The 18,160-nt window shown below is 36.8% G+C and overlaps 1 protein-coding gene across 2 annotated transcripts; it reads right to left on the reverse strand.

Moving 5' to 3' along the window:
* Positions 1–13,222: 13,222 nt before the first annotated feature.
* On the reverse strand, positions 13,223–15,250 carry LOC110895291 (secoisolariciresinol dehydrogenase). Of its 2 annotated transcripts, XM_022142580.2 has the most exons (3): positions 15,050–15,205; positions 14,611–14,833; positions 13,223–14,122 (listed from the first exon to the last, which is right to left on the reverse strand). In XM_022142580.2, exon 3 carries the CDS (start codon positions 14,113–14,115, stop codon positions 13,336–13,338), a length of 780 nt encoding a protein of 259 aa, XP_021998272.1. In that variant the 5' UTR covers positions 14,116–14,122; positions 14,611–14,833; positions 15,050–15,205; the 3' UTR covers positions 13,223–13,335. The 2 variants fall into 2 exon arrangements, with proteins under 2 accessions (XP_021998272.1, XP_021998271.1); XM_022142579.2 differs by lacking the exon at positions 14,611–14,833 and having other exon boundaries at positions 15,050–15,250.
* Positions 15,251–18,160: the final 2,910 nt, after the last annotated feature.

The following is an 18,160-nucleotide window of genomic DNA, read 5'->3' on the forward strand; positions in this document are numbered from 1 at the left end:
ATTCAAATATTATTTGTGATATTAATATTTGGCAAATGTTTAAAATTCAGATGGATAACGAAGTGAATCAAGAAAACCAGAATAATAATATCCAGAACGACAACCACTCAAATAATGATAATCTGAATAATGAGAATCCGAACAACAATGGAAACCAAATGGATAATAGTGTCGTTCAGCATATAGTGGCACAAGGAATTATAGATGCAATGCCATTTATTATTCAAACAGTTCAAGAAGCGAATAATAAAAGTAAGCATAGCAGTAAGCGACCAAGTGAATCAGAACACAACGTGAACAATGGACCCGTATTTCAAGCGCCCATTCCCAAAAGGAGAAGAACCACGCCATATGGTTGTTCTTACAAAGAATTCTGGTCCTGTAAACCAATAGAATTCTCGGGCAATGAAGGACCCATTGCAGCTCTACGCTGGATAGAGAAAACTGAAGCTGTTCTGAAAATAAGCAAGTGTGCTGAAGAAGATAGGATAATGTTTGCTTCCAATTTATTTAAGAATGCAGCTCTAGAATGGTGGAACACTATCCTCCAGTCAAGAGGAAGTGATAGGATATATAACATGGAATGGGAGGAGTTCAAAAGTATGGTAGAAAGGAAGTTCTGCCCTCCCAATGAAAAAGAACAGATAGCAAACAAGTTTTTGAATCTTAGAATGACCGGGGTAGATAGTAAGGGGTACACTACTACATTCTTTGAATATGCTAGAATAGTACCAACCCTTGCATCACCTGAACCAGTGTTAATCTCCCGTTATATCTGGGGATTAATTGGAGAGATTAGACATGTAGTCAAGGCAGCTAGACCCCAAACCATAGAAGAAGCTGTAGAACTAGCCAATACCTTGACTGATGAACTAGTGCGAACTAGAGAAGAAGACCAGAGGAGAAACCTATCCCAAAGACTTACTCAAGAATTCCGTTCTGGGAATTCCAACCGTAGGAATGTAGGTTCTACCTCTGCACCATATTGTAAAGCATGTAGAAAGAAGCATTCAGGAAGATGCTCTACTTACTGCAATTTCTGCAAAACACCAGGACATAAGGAGGAAACCTGCAGAAGAAAACCAACAAATGGACTGTGCTTCAACTGTGGAGAAAAAGGTCACATCAAGCCAAATTGTCCTAAATTGGCTCCAGCTGGAAACAACAAGAACACTAAAAATGCTAGAGCATTTGTTCTAACTGCAGACGAAGCCAAGATGATTCCAGATGTCATAGCTGGTACGTTTTTAGTTAATGATATTTTTGCTAAAGTATTATTTGACTCTGGTGCAAACCAAAGTTTTACTAGTACTTCGTTTTGCAAACTCCTAAATCAATCATTAACTAAACTACCACAAGAATGTCTCATCGAGACAGCAAATGGAGAAACCGTTAAGATTTCTGAAATCTTGCAGGGAGCAAGAATAGAAATTTTTAATCAAAAATTTATTGCAAATCTTTACCCAATGAATCTGGCAGGATTTGATGTAGTGTTAGGAATGGATTGGTTAATAGCCAATAAAGCCAGTATTTTATGTGATCAAAAGTCAATTCAAGTAAATTCACCAAGGGGTGAAAAGATCACAATTAAAGGAGATAAACCATCTAGATCCACTAAATTCATCTCTGTGATGAAAACTGCAAGTTATATAAGAAAAGGATCTATAGTGTATTTGATTTCTATAATCACTAACACTAAAGGAAAAGAATTAAAAGACATTCCAGTAGTGTCCCAGTTTTCAGATGTCTTTCCAAAGGAATTGCCAGGACTGCCGCCAGACAGGGAAGTTGAATTTAGAATTCATCTGCTACCAGGAACAACACCGATTGCCAAAGCACCTTACCGTTTGGCACCCGCTGAAATGCAGGAACTGAAGAAACAATTAGATGAATTGTTGGAAAATGGATTCATACAGCCAAGCTCATCGCCCTGGGGAGCGCCGATTTTATTTGTTAAAAAGAAGGACAGATCAATGCGTATGTGCATTGACTACCGTGAATTGAACAAAGTCACGATTAAGAATCGGTATCCATTGCCGAGGATCGATGATCTGTTCGATCAACTTCAAGGAGCTCGATTTTTCTCTAAAATCGATTTAAGATCAGGATATCATCAATTAAAGGTACAGGAAGAGGATATTCCTAAAACCGCATTCAGAACAAGGTATGGTCATTATGAATTTACTGTCATGCCATTTGGTTTAACCAATGCCCCAGCCGCATTTATGGACATGATGAACCGAATATGTAAGCCATATTTGGATAAATTCATAATTGTCTTCATAGATGATATTCTAATTTACTCTAAAAGTAAGGAAGAACATGCAAAGCACTTACACTTACTTTTAAGTTTATTGAGAAAGGAAAAGCTTTATGCTAAGTTTTCAAAGTGTGAGTTTTGGTTAGAACAGGTACAATTTCTTGGACATTTAGTTAATCATGAAGGAATCCATGTGGATCCAACAAAGATCGAGGCAATTACTAAATGGAAAACCCCTGAGTCACCAACAGAGGTTAGAAGTTTCTTAGGATTGGCCGGTTATTATAGAAGATTTATTCAAGATTTTTCTAGAATAGCCATTCCTTTAACCAAGTTAACCTGTAAATCTGTTAAGTTTGAATGGGGACCAAAACAAGAAGAAGCATTTAGAATCCTTAAGCAAAGATTGACCCACACACCCATATTAGCATTACCAGAAGGAACTGGAGATTTTGTAATCTATTGTGACGCTTCTAAGTTAGGTTACGGATGTGTGTTGATGCAACGTCAAAAGGTTATAGCTTACGCCTCTAGATAGCTTAAGACTCATGAAGAAAATTATTCAACCCATGATTTTGAATTAGGAGCTATAATTTTTGCCCTTAAGATTTGGAGACATTATCTTTATGGTAGTAAGTTTACCGTATTCACAGATCATAAGAGTTTAAGATATGTTTTCGGGCAAAAAGAGTTAAATATGAGACAAAGACGCTAGATGGAAATGCTTAGTGATTATGATTGTGATATCCAGTATCATGCAGGGAAAGCTAATGTAGTGGTTGATGCTTTAAGTCGGAAGTATCATGAAAAGCCAAAAAGGGTACGTTCTCTTAAATTAAATCTACAAGTAGATTTAAACGATCAGATTAGAAAAGTTCAAGAATCAGTAATCAAGGAAGATACTGAAAAATTAAAAGGAATGATTAAGGAATTAGAACAAGGAACAGATAGAATTTGGAGATTCCATAAAAAGAGAATGTGGATACCTAAACTAGGAGATTTGCGTCATCGCGTATTAAAAGAAGCTCATAAATCTAAATATACGATGCATCCAGGAAATGATAAAATGTACCAGGATTTAAGGAAAAATTTCTGGTGGATAGGAATGAAAAAGGATATAGCAGCTTATGTTTCTAAATGTTTAACTTGCTCACAAGTTAAAGCCGAACACAAGAAACCCTCAGCTTTATTACAACAATTAGAAATGCCAGTTTGGAAATGGGAATTGATAACAATGGATTTTGTTACTAAATTACCCAAAACAAGAAAAGGTAATGATACACTCTGGGTGATTGTAGATAGGCTAACCAAGTCAGCTCATTTCCTACCAATGAAGGAAACAATTAGTATGGAACAATTAGCTAAATTGTATGTAAATGAAATTGTTTCTTTACATGGCATTCCTTTATCAATTGTTTCTGATAGAGATAGTCGATTTACATCTCATTTTTGGTCAAGTTTCCAAAAGGCAATGGGAACTAAATTAAAACTAAGCACAGCTTACCATCCTCAAACGGACGGACAAAGTGAAAGGACAATTCAGACAATGGAAGACATGCTTAGAGCTTGTGTAATTGATTTCGGAGGTAATTGGGATGATCACTTACCTTTAATAGAATTTTCTTACAATAACAGTTATCACACAAGTATCAATGCTGCACCATTCGAAGCACTTTATGGACGAAAGTGCAGAACCCCGGTCTGTTGGGCAGAAATTGGGGAAAAGCAACTATCTGGACCTGAGATAGTACAAGAAACCACTGATAAGATTATGCAAGTCAAGGAACGACTGAAAGCAGCACGTGATCGACAGAAGAGCTACGCTGATAACAGACGTGAGCCGTTAGAATTCCAAGTAGGTGACAACGTATTATTAAAAGTCTCTCCTTGGAAAGGAGTGGTAAGATTCATAAAAAGGGGAAAGCTAAGTCCCAGGTATGTTGGACCTTTTAAGATTATTAAAAGAATAGGACATGTAGCCTATCAGCTACAACTGCCAGAGGAAATGGCAGGAATACATGATGTATTTCATGTATCTAATCTCAAAAAGTGCCTAGCCGATGAATCACTCGTAGTACCTCTTAAGGATATAGAGGTAAATGAACAACTCAAGTTTGTAGAGAAGCCTCTACAGATTGAAGATAAGAAAGTTAAGAATCTCAAGCATAAAAGGTTAGTTCTAGTCAAAGTGAAATGGGACTCCAAAAGAGGACCTGAGTATACATGGGAGCTTGAATCAGAAATGCAAAAGAAATATCCGCACTTGTTCCAGTAGATCTCGAGGACAAGCTCTAAAACAAGGTGGGGAGGATGTAACAACTCTCGGTAAAACCAACACCCTCATAATAATTCCGACACCCTAGTATATGTTAAAATGTCCCAATATGTCTTATATTACACCCCGTATGTGAAAACCGAGCTCGAAATAGATCATAACATATAAAATAAATTAAAAACAATAAATATTGAGCTGAGGCGGGCCGCGTAGACCCACCCCAAGCTTTTACGCGGGCGGTATAAGGACCAGCACTTGACTCCGTTTGACTTCTTAAGTTTATGCGGGCCGCGTAAGACCTCCATTAAGTTAATGCGGGCCGCGAGAGCCTTAGAATGTGGCGCAGCCTGGTGATGACACGTGTCAGCATCGTGTCAAGCCTAGTGGTGATCCGAACAAGCTACCCTTTGACCGAACATTGACACGGGCCGTGTAAGTCCCGCTTATCCTTTACGCGGGCCGCGAGAAACCCAAAATCAGCTCCTATATAATGGGAGCTCGGGCTTTCAGTTTCCGTCGCTCACAATTCAATCTTAAATCTCACTTTCTGAATTAGAGGCATTATAGTCGGGTATTATACCCCCCTAAATAACGAGGTTCTGCTAGTGGTAATTGATATAACTTTGAAATAAATATAATTGTGGATGCGCCCTCAATACTGTTCAATGCGACTTTTTATTTAAACCTGATTAAACTGGGATTCACTCACCAGTATTTCCCACTGACAAAATGTTTTTAAAACGCGTTTCAGGTAACAAAATGTGAAAGCCAAATAGAAGCCAGCTGGACAGCACTGAAGGCTTGGAGAAGTGGCAATAAAAGTTACCTAAAAGAAATAGATGATTTTCTGAAATAAAATTAGGATTTATTCCTATGAAATTATGTGTACTGAAAACTTGGGTTTTACCCATGTGTTTAATGTTATAAAATGTGGTGGTTTACTCTGATAAAATATTTCCTAACTACGGTCCTGATGAAAATTTCCGCTGCCAAATTGAATAAATAACGCGATACCACCAAAACTGGCTCGCGGCCGCCCGTTCCCGGGGATTTGGGATCGGGGGTCGTGACAGAAAACATGTTCATAATGTTAAGAAATTGAAGTATGAAGGTTAGTAAACTTGAATAGATGAAAGGCTTTAAATTCATGCCCACGAGGTGTATGATTAAACGCTTGAATGAAATGTCGGTTAATGATAATGAATGAAATACACTGATAAGAACTGACGTGCGTGTGGGTGTATATGTTTTTAATGTATATTTTAGCTCTTTTTACTCGCCAATTCAAGTTTTAAATTTATAAAACACGAAATAATACTATCACTCTACACACGCATTAGGGCAAGTGCACCCATCGCGGACGTAGTATAATGATGGCAAGATACCGAGGTCGTCAAGGACAAAAGAGCTTTTAATACCAGCTTATCGTTAACGTCTAATCTAATCAAACTTTGATAAAAAGGTTTTAAAGTTATAAAAAAGATAACAAAAAAATATAAAAGGAAAAACAGATAGACAAGAAGGAATCACTTGGTTTCAACTCCTCTTTTATGTATCCTTTAATGATTTCCACACTTTGGGAATTTTAAGAAATTATCTTTAAGTTATAGTAGTAGGCCCCCTTCTAGGAAGCGTTACCCTCAACCTATTGGTCTGAGTCAGCAGGGATACAGTCCCGCAAGGTCGGATTATTGAAAGATAATTAAGTAAGTTATTAATGGAAAAAGTGGTAGGCCCCCTTCTAGGCAGTGTTACCCTCAATCCTTTGGTCTGAGTCAACCGAGATACAGTCCTCGCAGGGTTGGTTTAAAGTTATAATAGTAGTTTATAAATAACGGATTCAAGCGGTTTCTTACTTACTTCTGGGGTTGTCATTCCTGCCCAATCTCGAGAAGTAATACTAAGCTTGAACCAGGTTCTCGCAGGATCTATACACCGAACGAGACATAAATTACCCAACCACCCTTCTAACCCCCTCCCAAGTAGTTAACGCGCTTTATATAGACCGTAAAGACACAAATATGTTAATCAACGACATATGAAGAATGGGTAGATAAATTTGCCTTCAATATAAATAACTAGTTATTAAAGTCATTAATACATACCCAAATAAAAAGGAGCCAAAGATTGGAAATCAAAAGAAATACATAAAAGATTTGTCTTCACCAAGTGATGTAAGCGTTTAGCCAAGCATGGCCTTTGTTTGATAAGAACTCTTATGATCGATCTTGGATACCAAGACTACTACACACTCTAAATGATGGAAGATGGATGATTATGGTGGATGATGGTGTTGTAGTGGTGGTGGAGTGGTGGCAAGTGTGAGAGAAGTGGTTTGCCAAGGGATGGATTGGAATGGAACTAAGCGCCTCTATTTATAGCTAAAGACAGACGCTCAACACGGCCCGGGCCCACCTGGCACGGCCCCGTGGCCATCTCTCTCTCTCTCTTCCTCATTAACTGCAGTGTCAAGGTCTTGTACTAACACGGCCCCGTGTGTCAACGGCATGGCCCTTGGCCAATGTACTTGTTGTACTATCTTAGATTCTGCGAATTTTAGAGTTAACCACGCCCCGCGTTGCCTTAGCACGGCCCCGTGTTGCCTTAGCACGACCCCATGTTGGTTGTCTAGTTTATCCTTTGTTGTTGTCTTTTTTCTGCAGAGAATCTGGTCTTGGACACGGCCTGTCCCTGGTGGGCACCGCCCCGTGTCAGGTCTTCTGATTTTGCCATCTTCTTGGTTTTCATTCCTTTTGTGCGTTTAAGCTCTTTTGACCCTGTAAATTAAAAAGGAACAAAGAAACAAGCTTTTTCCATCATTAGTACTGAAAAAGGGTTGATTTTATGCCGTATTTGATATAATTTATATGTTGTATTTTATGCACATCAAGAACCTAAAGTTGAATTATTGGCAAATTTACATGCCATGGATGTGAACAATTAGGTTCTAAAGATAGTTGGGTTGCACTATTAGGCAACTCGAGTGGAGCTTCGGAAGGTCAAACCTGGGCGGACACTCCCTTGAAAGGAAAACTTTAAGGTACGTGACTATACGTTTCGTAGTTATTCCTTGTTTAAAAGGCATGATTTGTTTGATAATATAGTTGAGAAAATGATATCCATGAAGTTTGGTTTGTTCACAAGTGATGGATTTCACACGAACAAACCAAACGGGTCAAAATAACATAAGACACAAACCGGGTAAAGGGAGAGTAAAATATTGAATTTTAATGAATCCGGGTAACGGGTGAAGTTAGGTGTAAACGTAAACCGGTAATGGGCACGTGAAGCACGAAGTGACGAACCCGGGTAAATGGGTTGTAGACGAAAAATGAATAATTCCATGAAAGGAATGTATATGATTCAAGTTTATGAACTTGAACGTCTAACGGGTCGAATAGCGTAAACCGAGTAACGGGAACGCGGATTATAATATGGTGAACCCAAGGAATGAGTCAAAATACAGAGGATGTGAATTCCTCGAGGTAAATTAAAGTAAAATTTAAGTTGGTCAAAGATAGCCAAATGGGTCAAAAAAGTGTGAACGAAAACCAGGTAATGGGAGCCTAAAATGCAAGTTTAGTAAGCCCGGACAATGGGTAAAGTCGTAAGGAATTAACCCTTACCATTAGGTGTGGAAAATATAGGTTAAATGTTTTGATAGGTGAAATGGGTCAAATAATTATGCGCATAAACCGGACAACAGTGGCATATTTAATAAAAGTTAAGAATCCGGGTTGAGGATTTTGAATTACGTAGCCAAATGCTTTATGGTCATTTAGAAACATGTTTGAGCCAAAACGGACAAAAATTTGAGAAGTTATGAAACTTTTTGTAAACAAAAGGGTAATTCTGGAAATCTGTAGCTCACATGTGCCGTAACCTACGGCAGAGTGCCGTAGGCTACGACGAGAGTATGCTGGACAAACCAGAGAACATGTGCCGTAAGCTACAGCAGTAAGGCCGTAACTTACAGCGGGTTGTTTAACAATAATGTTTGTTTAATTTGTTTTGGCATTCGGACTTATTTAGATACGTTATAAACTCCGTATAACTAACATTCTTGATGATTTTAAAATATCGGTGGTTGTTATGAAGTCACAGAGGATGATGATCACGCATAGTGAAGAACCGAACACAATCTAAGATCAAGCTTCCGCATCTTGTTTAGTCGTTTTTTTTTAAAACCAAACATCGCTAACATGTAGTGATGCTTTACTTTTAAATACTTATGAAATTTTAATTAACATACAATGGTGTATGGTCTTGGTCTTGTATTTGCATTAGGAATATATATATATATATATATATATATATATATATATATATATATATATAAACTTTATGTGAATTAACTTTGGGTCTTACAAGATACCAAACAACATTAACTCATGTTGTGGTCATCAGAAATAACTCGTCAACAGTAATTGAGAAACAGGTCTTATCAACTGGAATCAGTTATAAGTGTGCACTAGGAACTCGTCAACGGGAAGTGACCTCGGCGGGGAATTATTTTTGATTCCCATTATACGGATGCATAAAACTTTTCATGGAGCATGAGTTTAAGTAACTCTTCTTGTTATCTACGTGCCATAATTTAGAAGATTTAATCAATAATGTTTGGTTTGTATTATAAGAAAATGGAATTGGAATGTTTTCCTCCAAATCCCTTTAATCACAAGATTCAACTTTCCTTCTTCATTTAATGGAATTTCAAACATTCCTTTGGAATGTTATATAATTACCAAATAACCCTCACATCTTAAATAAGGAAGGTCAATCAAGGATATTCATGTCCTTTAAATTTTTAACACTCCATTGTCTTTTATAAATTTGCAAACCAAAGTTGATATAAAAATACAAACGAATATATTCCACTTCATACAAATTCCAATTCCTTTCTTGTTATAAATTTGCAAACCAAACATGATATAAAAATACAAAAGAATTCAATCCAGTTCATTCAAATTCCAATTCCTTTCTTGAATTCCAATTCCTACAAAAACTTTCCGTGAACCAAACGAGCCCTTAGTTTTCCCATGGAACAAGTATAAAAGTTATCGGCAATTGATAACTTCATCGACGGATGTTGTCATATGTACGTGAAGAAATTAAACCATGTGAGTTGTAAGACACTTGTCAATGTTATTTTGGGTATATCACGACTTTACGTTTTGGCTACATGTTTTGTGTAATTAAACTATAGTCATAAATAACCTTTTTTTATTTTGTAATACACATATTTTTTACCGAGCTGATAGCATACGTGTATTCATTCATTTTTACAGTTTTTTTTGGATACAAGTTGGTTTTGATATTATTCAATAACTTTTCAGTGGGCCGGTATCGCATGAACAACATCAAGAAAAGGTACTCGTATTCATTTATATGGTTTCGATACGAGTTGGTTTCGATATTTTTTTATACTTTTTTCACTATCCATACCGAAACTGTACCGAAACATAATGAAACTTTGTAACTTGCAAATTTGTGTATGTAACTTTATTGTTTATGCGTTATCTCATGTTTTGTGCATTTCACTAGTTACATATACACACATTGGCGAACCTTTATTAGGGTCCGGGGTGCCCATTCTCCACCAATTTTTCACAAGGAGTGTTAATTTTACTAAAAATTCTCTATTTTTTTTCTAGTTTAAAATATTGAATTTTTAAGAGTCTAGCCCCCGTCGATTTGGATTTTACAGAGTTTTTGTTCAAGCTCTGCCACAGTGCCACTAAATATTTCAAAATTAATTGATCATCGTCTTCCGTCATTAACTCGATAGTCCGTAAACATTGCTAAATATTTCAAACGCTTTAGTTCCAAAAATTTACTCCCTAATGTCGTAAGACCAAACCAAATGCAATGCATTTGAGGTGCAATTTTGACACATATGATGAGTTGGGAGAGAGAAAGAGTATAGAGGGGGTATAAATGTTTTGTAAAGAGAGAATGAAGTTTAGAGAGAAAGAAGAAAGAGAGTGAATGCTAAGATGATGTAGAAAAATATTTAACAAAATTGCAGAAAACAACCTTTATGTTATACCCAAACTGCACTTCGTATCTTTCAACATGAAATCGGCAAAAACCAACCTTTACGTTCATGTTTTGCTACAGATTCAACCTTTATCACTAACGTCGTCTAAAAACTCAGTTAAACACCCCTCACATACTTTACATGTGAGGGTATTATTGTGATTTCAGATCCTTGTTATAAATAAAAAATATATATATTAAGGTAGCGTTCGTTTCATGGAATGGAATGGAATGGAATTAGGAAGTTTTTCTTTGTAAAATTGATCTTGGTTGGGGGAGGAAGGAATTTGAAATCCCATGATTTTCTTTAATCAATGAAATTTGTGACTATTTCAACATTCCATTCCATTCCTTCATTTGAGTGAAGGATTTCTAAGGAATGTTGAAATAGGTCACAAATTTCATTGATTAAAGAAATTCATGGGATTTCAAATTCCTTCCTCCCCCAACCAAGATCAATTTTACAAAGAAAAACTTCCTAATTCCATTCCATTCCATTCCATGAAACGAACGCTACCTAATAGTTCTCTCTCTCTCACTCTCTACCCCCTCTGTCTGTCTCTGTCATTTTCTCTCTAGCCGGCCTTCTTCTCCAGCCGTTTACCCCTCAAATTCGTTCATGAAACCATCATTTGCTGGTAATCAACCACCATCTAAGCCCCCTATCCTCCCTACCTTTCTAACACCGCTATTTTCCCTCCTCTGACCAACTCCAGCCTTCAAGAGGTAGCTGCGAACCCTAATCCTCCCTTCACTTTGCAAGAAAAGGATGCGGTTTCTCCCAATTCCACGTCGCCTTCAATTGTGTGTAACAAAGTGGTGGTTAATCTCAACCTGAGTGATTTTGTCCAAGATGGGAAACTGGATTCCCCTGCACCTCAGCTGGCGACACATGAACATGTGAGCTCAAAAATTTTTTCCGTCACTATCTCGTCGTCAGGGACTTATTTCTCAGAGAATGAAGCTTATATCTACCAAAATCAACTTCAGTTTCAACGGATTATCTCCGGTTTCGTCTCTTGACGGTGTTTCGGTTGATATTGCTGCAATCGCTAGTGGATGCTGCTGGTACTAGTAGTGGAGAATCGGCGGTTATGACGGTGCAGGAGTCCGACGGATGGTTCTATTTTATATCGGATGCTGTGGAAGTTGTTTTGAAGGTAGTTTGTTTGTAATTTGTGTATTTGTACTATGTTTTGGTTTTTGATGTAGTGTTTGGATATGTTGCAGTAGTTAGATGAGATTAAGTATTTAGATTAGAGTATATGTTGCAGTAATCTTATATTTTTGTTTTAATGAATTAGCTATTAGTAGATTAGAACATAATACTTTCTGTTGTAATAAGTATAGGAGATAATGTTTGGTAATTGTTGTTGTGATTACATGATCAATTTCTCCGTCAAATTGAGCACGAAACAGAGCATGGTCTTTTGACTTTTGGTGGTTATTGATGAAGACAATGAGATAAAGGTGTGATTGTTAATGATCTTGGTTTTGTGGTTTAAAAAAATACAAATTAAATAAGGATTTAGAAAGACCAAAATACCCTCACATGCAAAGCATGTAGGGGGAGTTAACCTGAAAAATTTAACGGTGTTTGTGTTAAAGGTTGAATTTTGCCGATTTCATAGTGAAAGGTATAAAGTGCAGTTTAGGGCAAACATAAAGGATGTTTTCTATAATTTTGTCAAAATATTTTGTAAGAATTTTTATCTTTCAGATGGTCTAATTAATGAAACTTAAAATCAATAAATCTAAAGCTTCTTCAAAATGAAATTTGCATGCGGCCAGTTTCACCCATATTTGTACGCCATGTTATCTGAAGTTTGCCAAGAACATTACCCCCCTCAAACTTGATTGGTGCAAATCCATCCAACAATGACTTTAATTGTTAAAGAGAGTTGTGAATTCCACCCCAAAATTTAATTAGAATCGGCGGCTTTAATACCTCTGTTATGCACCAGATTAGAATTAAATTGTAGGTTAAAGATATATGACAACTTGGAGTTGGGTGCATCGGAAAGTAGCAGAGGTAGAAATCCCTTTCCATTTTCTTATGGATTTGGTGTTGGTGGCGGCGGATTTGGTGGTGGTTGGGGTGGGGGTTGGTTGGAGAAATAGAACTAAAGAAGGGGGGGCGGGGGGGGGGGGGGGGGGGGGGGGGTAATAGAATTTATTTTATGTGTTTAGGTCACGAGTTAGATGGAGGCTATGGTGTGGCGAATTTGGTGGTCGTAACGGCGGATTTGGTGGTGGTGGTGGCGGCGGATTTGGTGGTGGTAGTGATAGTGATAGGGGTGGGGGTTGGTTAGAGAGAGAGAGAGGTGGGTTGGAGTGAGAGAGGGGTGGTGGTGGTTATGATGAGGGTGGTGATGGTGAATAAGAAAGGGAAAGAGAAAGAGAAAGAATGGAAAATGTAAGAGATTAAAGTGTCCTTAACTGATTAGACCTAACTGAAAATTTTAATCAGGTAAAAGCTAAAGGACGTAGGGTGTAATGATTTTTCCAAATAAAAGATTGTGACTATAATTATTGAAGTCAAAAACTATCAACTGCAATTCGATATAAACATAAAAGGATGACAATTGTAATTTACCCTAATTTCAACTTCAGGGAAAAAAATATCTAAAAGAACATAACACAGTGACTTTTAGGACAAATGAGTTACTCTTATTCTTTAAGATTGACCTTACAAGAAGAAACATTATATATTACACAAGTAGCTTAAGCACACTCATCATATTTTAACTAAACACTAGAGTTATTCTATAGGGGAAGCTCGTGCAAATAGACCAAAAGTCGGATTAATCACCGTAAACCCTCCATCAAGTAGCAAATTATGCCCACTCATATACCTAGCCTCATCGCTAGCGAGAAATAGAGCGGCTTCCGCAACATCGTCTTGGCTAAAAGCTACCCCTTTGAGGTTTGAATAAACTTTTGAGTATTTTTCAGGATGATCATTTATCAAATTAGTGGCTAATGGTGAAGGAGTAAGGTGAGGCGATAAGCAATTAACACGAATCCCATATTGGCCAAGTTCCGCTGCGGTGTTCTTGGTGAGACCCACGATCGCATGTTTTGAACTCGAATAAGCATGAGAAATAATCCCTCCAATGCTACCTGAAGTACTTCCCATCATAATGATGTTGCCACTACGAGCCGGGATCATGGCTCTAGCTGCATGCTTAGTTCCTAAGAACACACCGGTTACATTCACCCTCATTACACGTTCAAAAGCGGATTGATCGTTATCCAGAATATTGGGCTTTAAGTCACCCACTATGGCTGCATTATTGATCATTATGTCCAACTTACCATATTTGGCAAGTGTCATATTTATGGCATTTTCAACTTCTGATTCAATTGTCACGTCACAGTGAACAAAAGTAGCCTTGTCAAGGCCGATATCTTCACACACAGATTGGCCTAATTCATCTTGGATATCAGCAATGACGACTTTGGCTCCATGTTTAACGAATAGCCTTGCGGTTTTCTCTCCAATCCCTTGAGCTCCGCCTGTGATAAATGCTACTTTCATCGCCAACCTGAAGGTAAATTGTTAGTAATTCTTTTACTCATTCATGATTTACTCGTTATGAGTAGTATAAACACCAACGTTATCAATTATCAAGTCTCTAGTATAAGTTTATTATTAATAATTTCATTTAGGTAAATTTATTTTCACCATAAATTAAATATATAGAGAAAGTGTAGAACACAATAGTATCTTATCGTGCGAAGATACATACACGAGCAGGAGATTGAGACGCTTCGTGGGTGGTTATGTATATAACATGCGTAATAGGGTTTTGAAACAACTCATGCGTAATTTTGAGTTTAACATGCGTAATTTTCATGTTTGGTGGCATGAGGATTTTGATTTTTTATAACGTGCGTAATTATGAATTATAATTATAACGTACATAATTATGCAAATAACGTGCGTAAGTAGGGTTTAACACAACCCATGTGTAATCATGCAATAACGTGCGTAATTATGCATTATACTCTACGTAATTATGCAATAACGTACGTAATTATGTCTAAGTCAATTACTATTATGCCACCGCGTTCAATTGAAGGTCCAGGGTAGGTCAGATGTGCGTTTGAGATGCTTGCGCACGCCTCACACGATAAGGTGGTCTTGTATGTTAAGCGGTCTGTATCTTCGAGAATGAAACTCCATCTTACAAAAATTTATTTGCACCATGCGTCCATTTCATTGATGAAGAGGAACATATAACCCAATTAACGAACTGATACATGTACAAAATTGGTTGAAAAATGTTAAAACTCCTTTTAGCCTCAATCTAATTATCACCAACATAACTTAAACCCTTTTCTTATATGAAACTTTTACAAAAATAATAACACAATAATGATTTATATAAGATTTTGTACATCAAACAACCATTACATTGTGTCTGTTTGATCTTGTGAGTGCATAATTTAATAAATGGTTAATAGGTTACCTTTGAGGGATATTTGCCATGGTTTTGGTTGCTAAGCTAGTAGATACTTGTAATAAGTTTAATGCTATTAACTGGGAAAGAAATCCGGTGCCTTTAAATAGAAGAATGTTGAAGGGAAACTCTCAGGCACTAGTTCAACTGGTTTGTCATCGTACTCTTCTACACACTTCTACAAAAAAAGAAAGCAAAATTTTCTTTGAGTCTCTGGGAGGATGCTTCCATCTAGAAAACCTTAAAAATGTCAAACCAATGTCATAAAATTTATTTTAGTCAAATAGATCCGACTCATATATATTATTTTCTGTACGGTAAGAATATTTAGCTTATTGTGAGAGAGATCTCACACCCTCATAAACAAAAGGTTCTAATCTTACTCTGGTCATACTATGTTGTCTTAACCTGGTCCACGATGGCATCAAAGTTTGGCTAACAGCGTTCCCCGGGAAACCATATCACCCACTGCCAGTTGCAGGGGCTTGCGCCGCCACAAGAGAGAATCTCTCTGGCGTAACGCATGGTGGACTAAAACCCGGGGTGGCTCAGGCTCGAACTCTTGACCTAGGATCAGGGAGAACTAGCTTTCATTGCCTTTATTCGCCAAATGTGGCATTAGTGAGGATTGAACTTGACTCATATATATTTATGCTAATCACGCTTCCATAAAAAGATCTACTTTTCTTCTATTCTAAAACTTGTGGCATCAATTTGACTTGTTGGGTATCATCCAAAACAAGAAATGACTTGGCTTTTAATTTTTTTAAAGACATTTTTAGTCATGAATTTTATACCCTCTCAAACAATTAATACATTCAAATATAAGGAAAACGTGCAACAAGCTTTGCACTTAGCCTTTTTGTAACATCCAAACCCCGTAAGGTTTGACGTGTCACTCTTACAGATATTAAAACCAAAATCAATCCATAAAAGATCCTAATTGCATTTTATTACGTTACAAAGACAAACAAATAATCCTGATCTTCAACTTCTTTTAACGCTCCACACTGATTCCCCGAATTTCCCAGATTACCTAAAAAACAAATAAGACAAACACAAAAAGAAAACAAAATATAACTTAACGGAACTGAATCGAAACAATTACTGACACGGGTATTGAAAACAGATGCAGACACAAGACTGATACAAAAACTGATACACGAACCGATATGAAACTGTAACGTACACTGATACGGAAACAAAAGTCAATCATATACATAACTGATACTAAACAAAACCGATGTAGAGACCGATACATTGTTAACCATCATGACTAAAACCATTTTCTTGTATAAACGGATTTATTTTAAACATCATTCAACAATGCTAATGTTTTTAATATGAGGTACTTGGCAAAACTATTTTGTTATATTGAACATTCGAGTTTTATCAAGATATAATAATTTATCATATTTAATAGCAAATCATTATTACACAAAGATAACTAATTTTCTAACTTAGAAAATCTTATATTTAAAAAGTAGAGTAAATTGAATAACCTGGATTTCTAAACAAAATACAAATTATAAATTTCAAAAACCAACATGGGAAACTGATATAGAAACAAAGACAAGGCGTAAGTCGAAACATTTTAAATACCATTTAAAATCGCACGATCTTTAAAAGAATAGATTTAGACTTGTTCAAATTGTTATCTTTAAATAAATGTTTAGATTCAAAATCAATATCTATTAATTATTTAAATTTCATAAGTTATTATATAATCAAAATAACTATTTTCATAACTTTGAGAATTTATATTTAGTAAACAAGTTAATTTAGAAAACCTAAGTTTAATAGTAAAATAATTAAATCTTTATGAAAATTTTGTAACTAGTTATGAAAGCAAAAACAGTTCTAAAAACAAATCCCGAGACAGACACGGGAACGAATACTGAAACTAGATTCTGACGGATACAAACTAAGCATATGACACGACATCAGATTCTAAGTTGATACTGAAACTAATAGTAAGACGGATACCGAGACAAAACCGATACAAATGTTGAGTCAAAACAGATATAACAAATACAGAACGGAATCAGATACTGAACATAACTAGACCAAAATCCATAATCAGAAACTGAACATATCAGAAACATAATCCGATACATGATCGGAACCATAATCAGATGCACACATAACACATAACTTATCATAACGTAATCAGAAACATAACATATTCTCATACAGATACATATACTAACTTACACGACCAATGTGTATCATTAAATAAGTTGTGTAACACAGAAGCACCCAGAGCCAGAAACAAAGGGGTACACAGTATAACAACCCTCGAAAAACGCTCCTAAAATACCCCGTATACGCTAAAGCAGACCCGTATAACCTTAGTTTTAATAAAAATTTAATAAAATAGTGTTTTTAGGTTGCTCGCGGGTCGCGACCACTTTGGCCGTGCGAGTCGCGGGGCGCGAGAGCCTTGGCTTGCCGGACACACATTGTCGACAGGTGTCCAACGCGTGTCAAGTCTATAGTGGTGAGAAGGCCACCGTAACCGTAGCTAGGGGTCTCTCGAGGGGCGCGAAAGGACCAGGGCCGAGGCTCGCGAGGCGCGAGCCAGTGCCGATCTCAACTATAAATTGAGGCTTTCAGCCTTAGTTTCGGTCGTTCAAAATTTCTTTCTTCTCTCAACCTCTATAATAGCAAAGTAATAGCTCAGTATTATACCCCTAAAACACGAAACTCTGCCTCGTTGTAAGTATTTTAACCCCGATCACTAATTCGTTACCCTACCCGATTGATCTAGGGCCCCGTAACGCATGTCGAGGCTCTGCCGGACTCAGTTCGTTGGGGTTATGCCTCGTGTTGTATGGCTAATGTGATTTGGGTTATGTTACTAACACATGTGCATTGTATGTTTTTAATAGAAAATACTCAGGAAAAGCAACAGGAAGCTATAGAATTACCTAAGTCTAAAATGTGAGTCATTCTCTTTTTCTACCAAACTGTTTTACAAAACCTCAAATATTTTCAGTTATACTTACAATGATTGAGTCTTTGTATTCTAAAATTGTTGCCGGTATGTGGGATTTTGTATACACTACTAGTCAAGCGTTACTATTAGATAAAGAGTTAGCCAATAGTAATATGACCACA

This window comes from Helianthus annuus, chromosome 12, assembly GCF_002127325.2.
Source record: "Helianthus annuus cultivar XRQ/B chromosome 12, HanXRQr2.0-SUNRISE, whole genome shotgun sequence".
Lineage (NCBI taxonomy): Eukaryota > Viridiplantae > Streptophyta > Magnoliopsida > Asterales > Asteraceae > Helianthus > Helianthus annuus.

What these genes read in the sequence shown, in the direction of transcription:
- LOC110895291 (XM_022142579.2), bottom strand. Translation starts at nt 15,069, where the DNA reads ATGGCAAATATCCCTCAAAG. An exon ending in ATGGCAAATATCCCTCAAAG is followed by an intron (nt 14,123 to 15,049) that starts GTAACCTATTAA and finishes ATTTACCTTCAG; the next exon opens with GTTGGCGATGAAAGTAGCAT.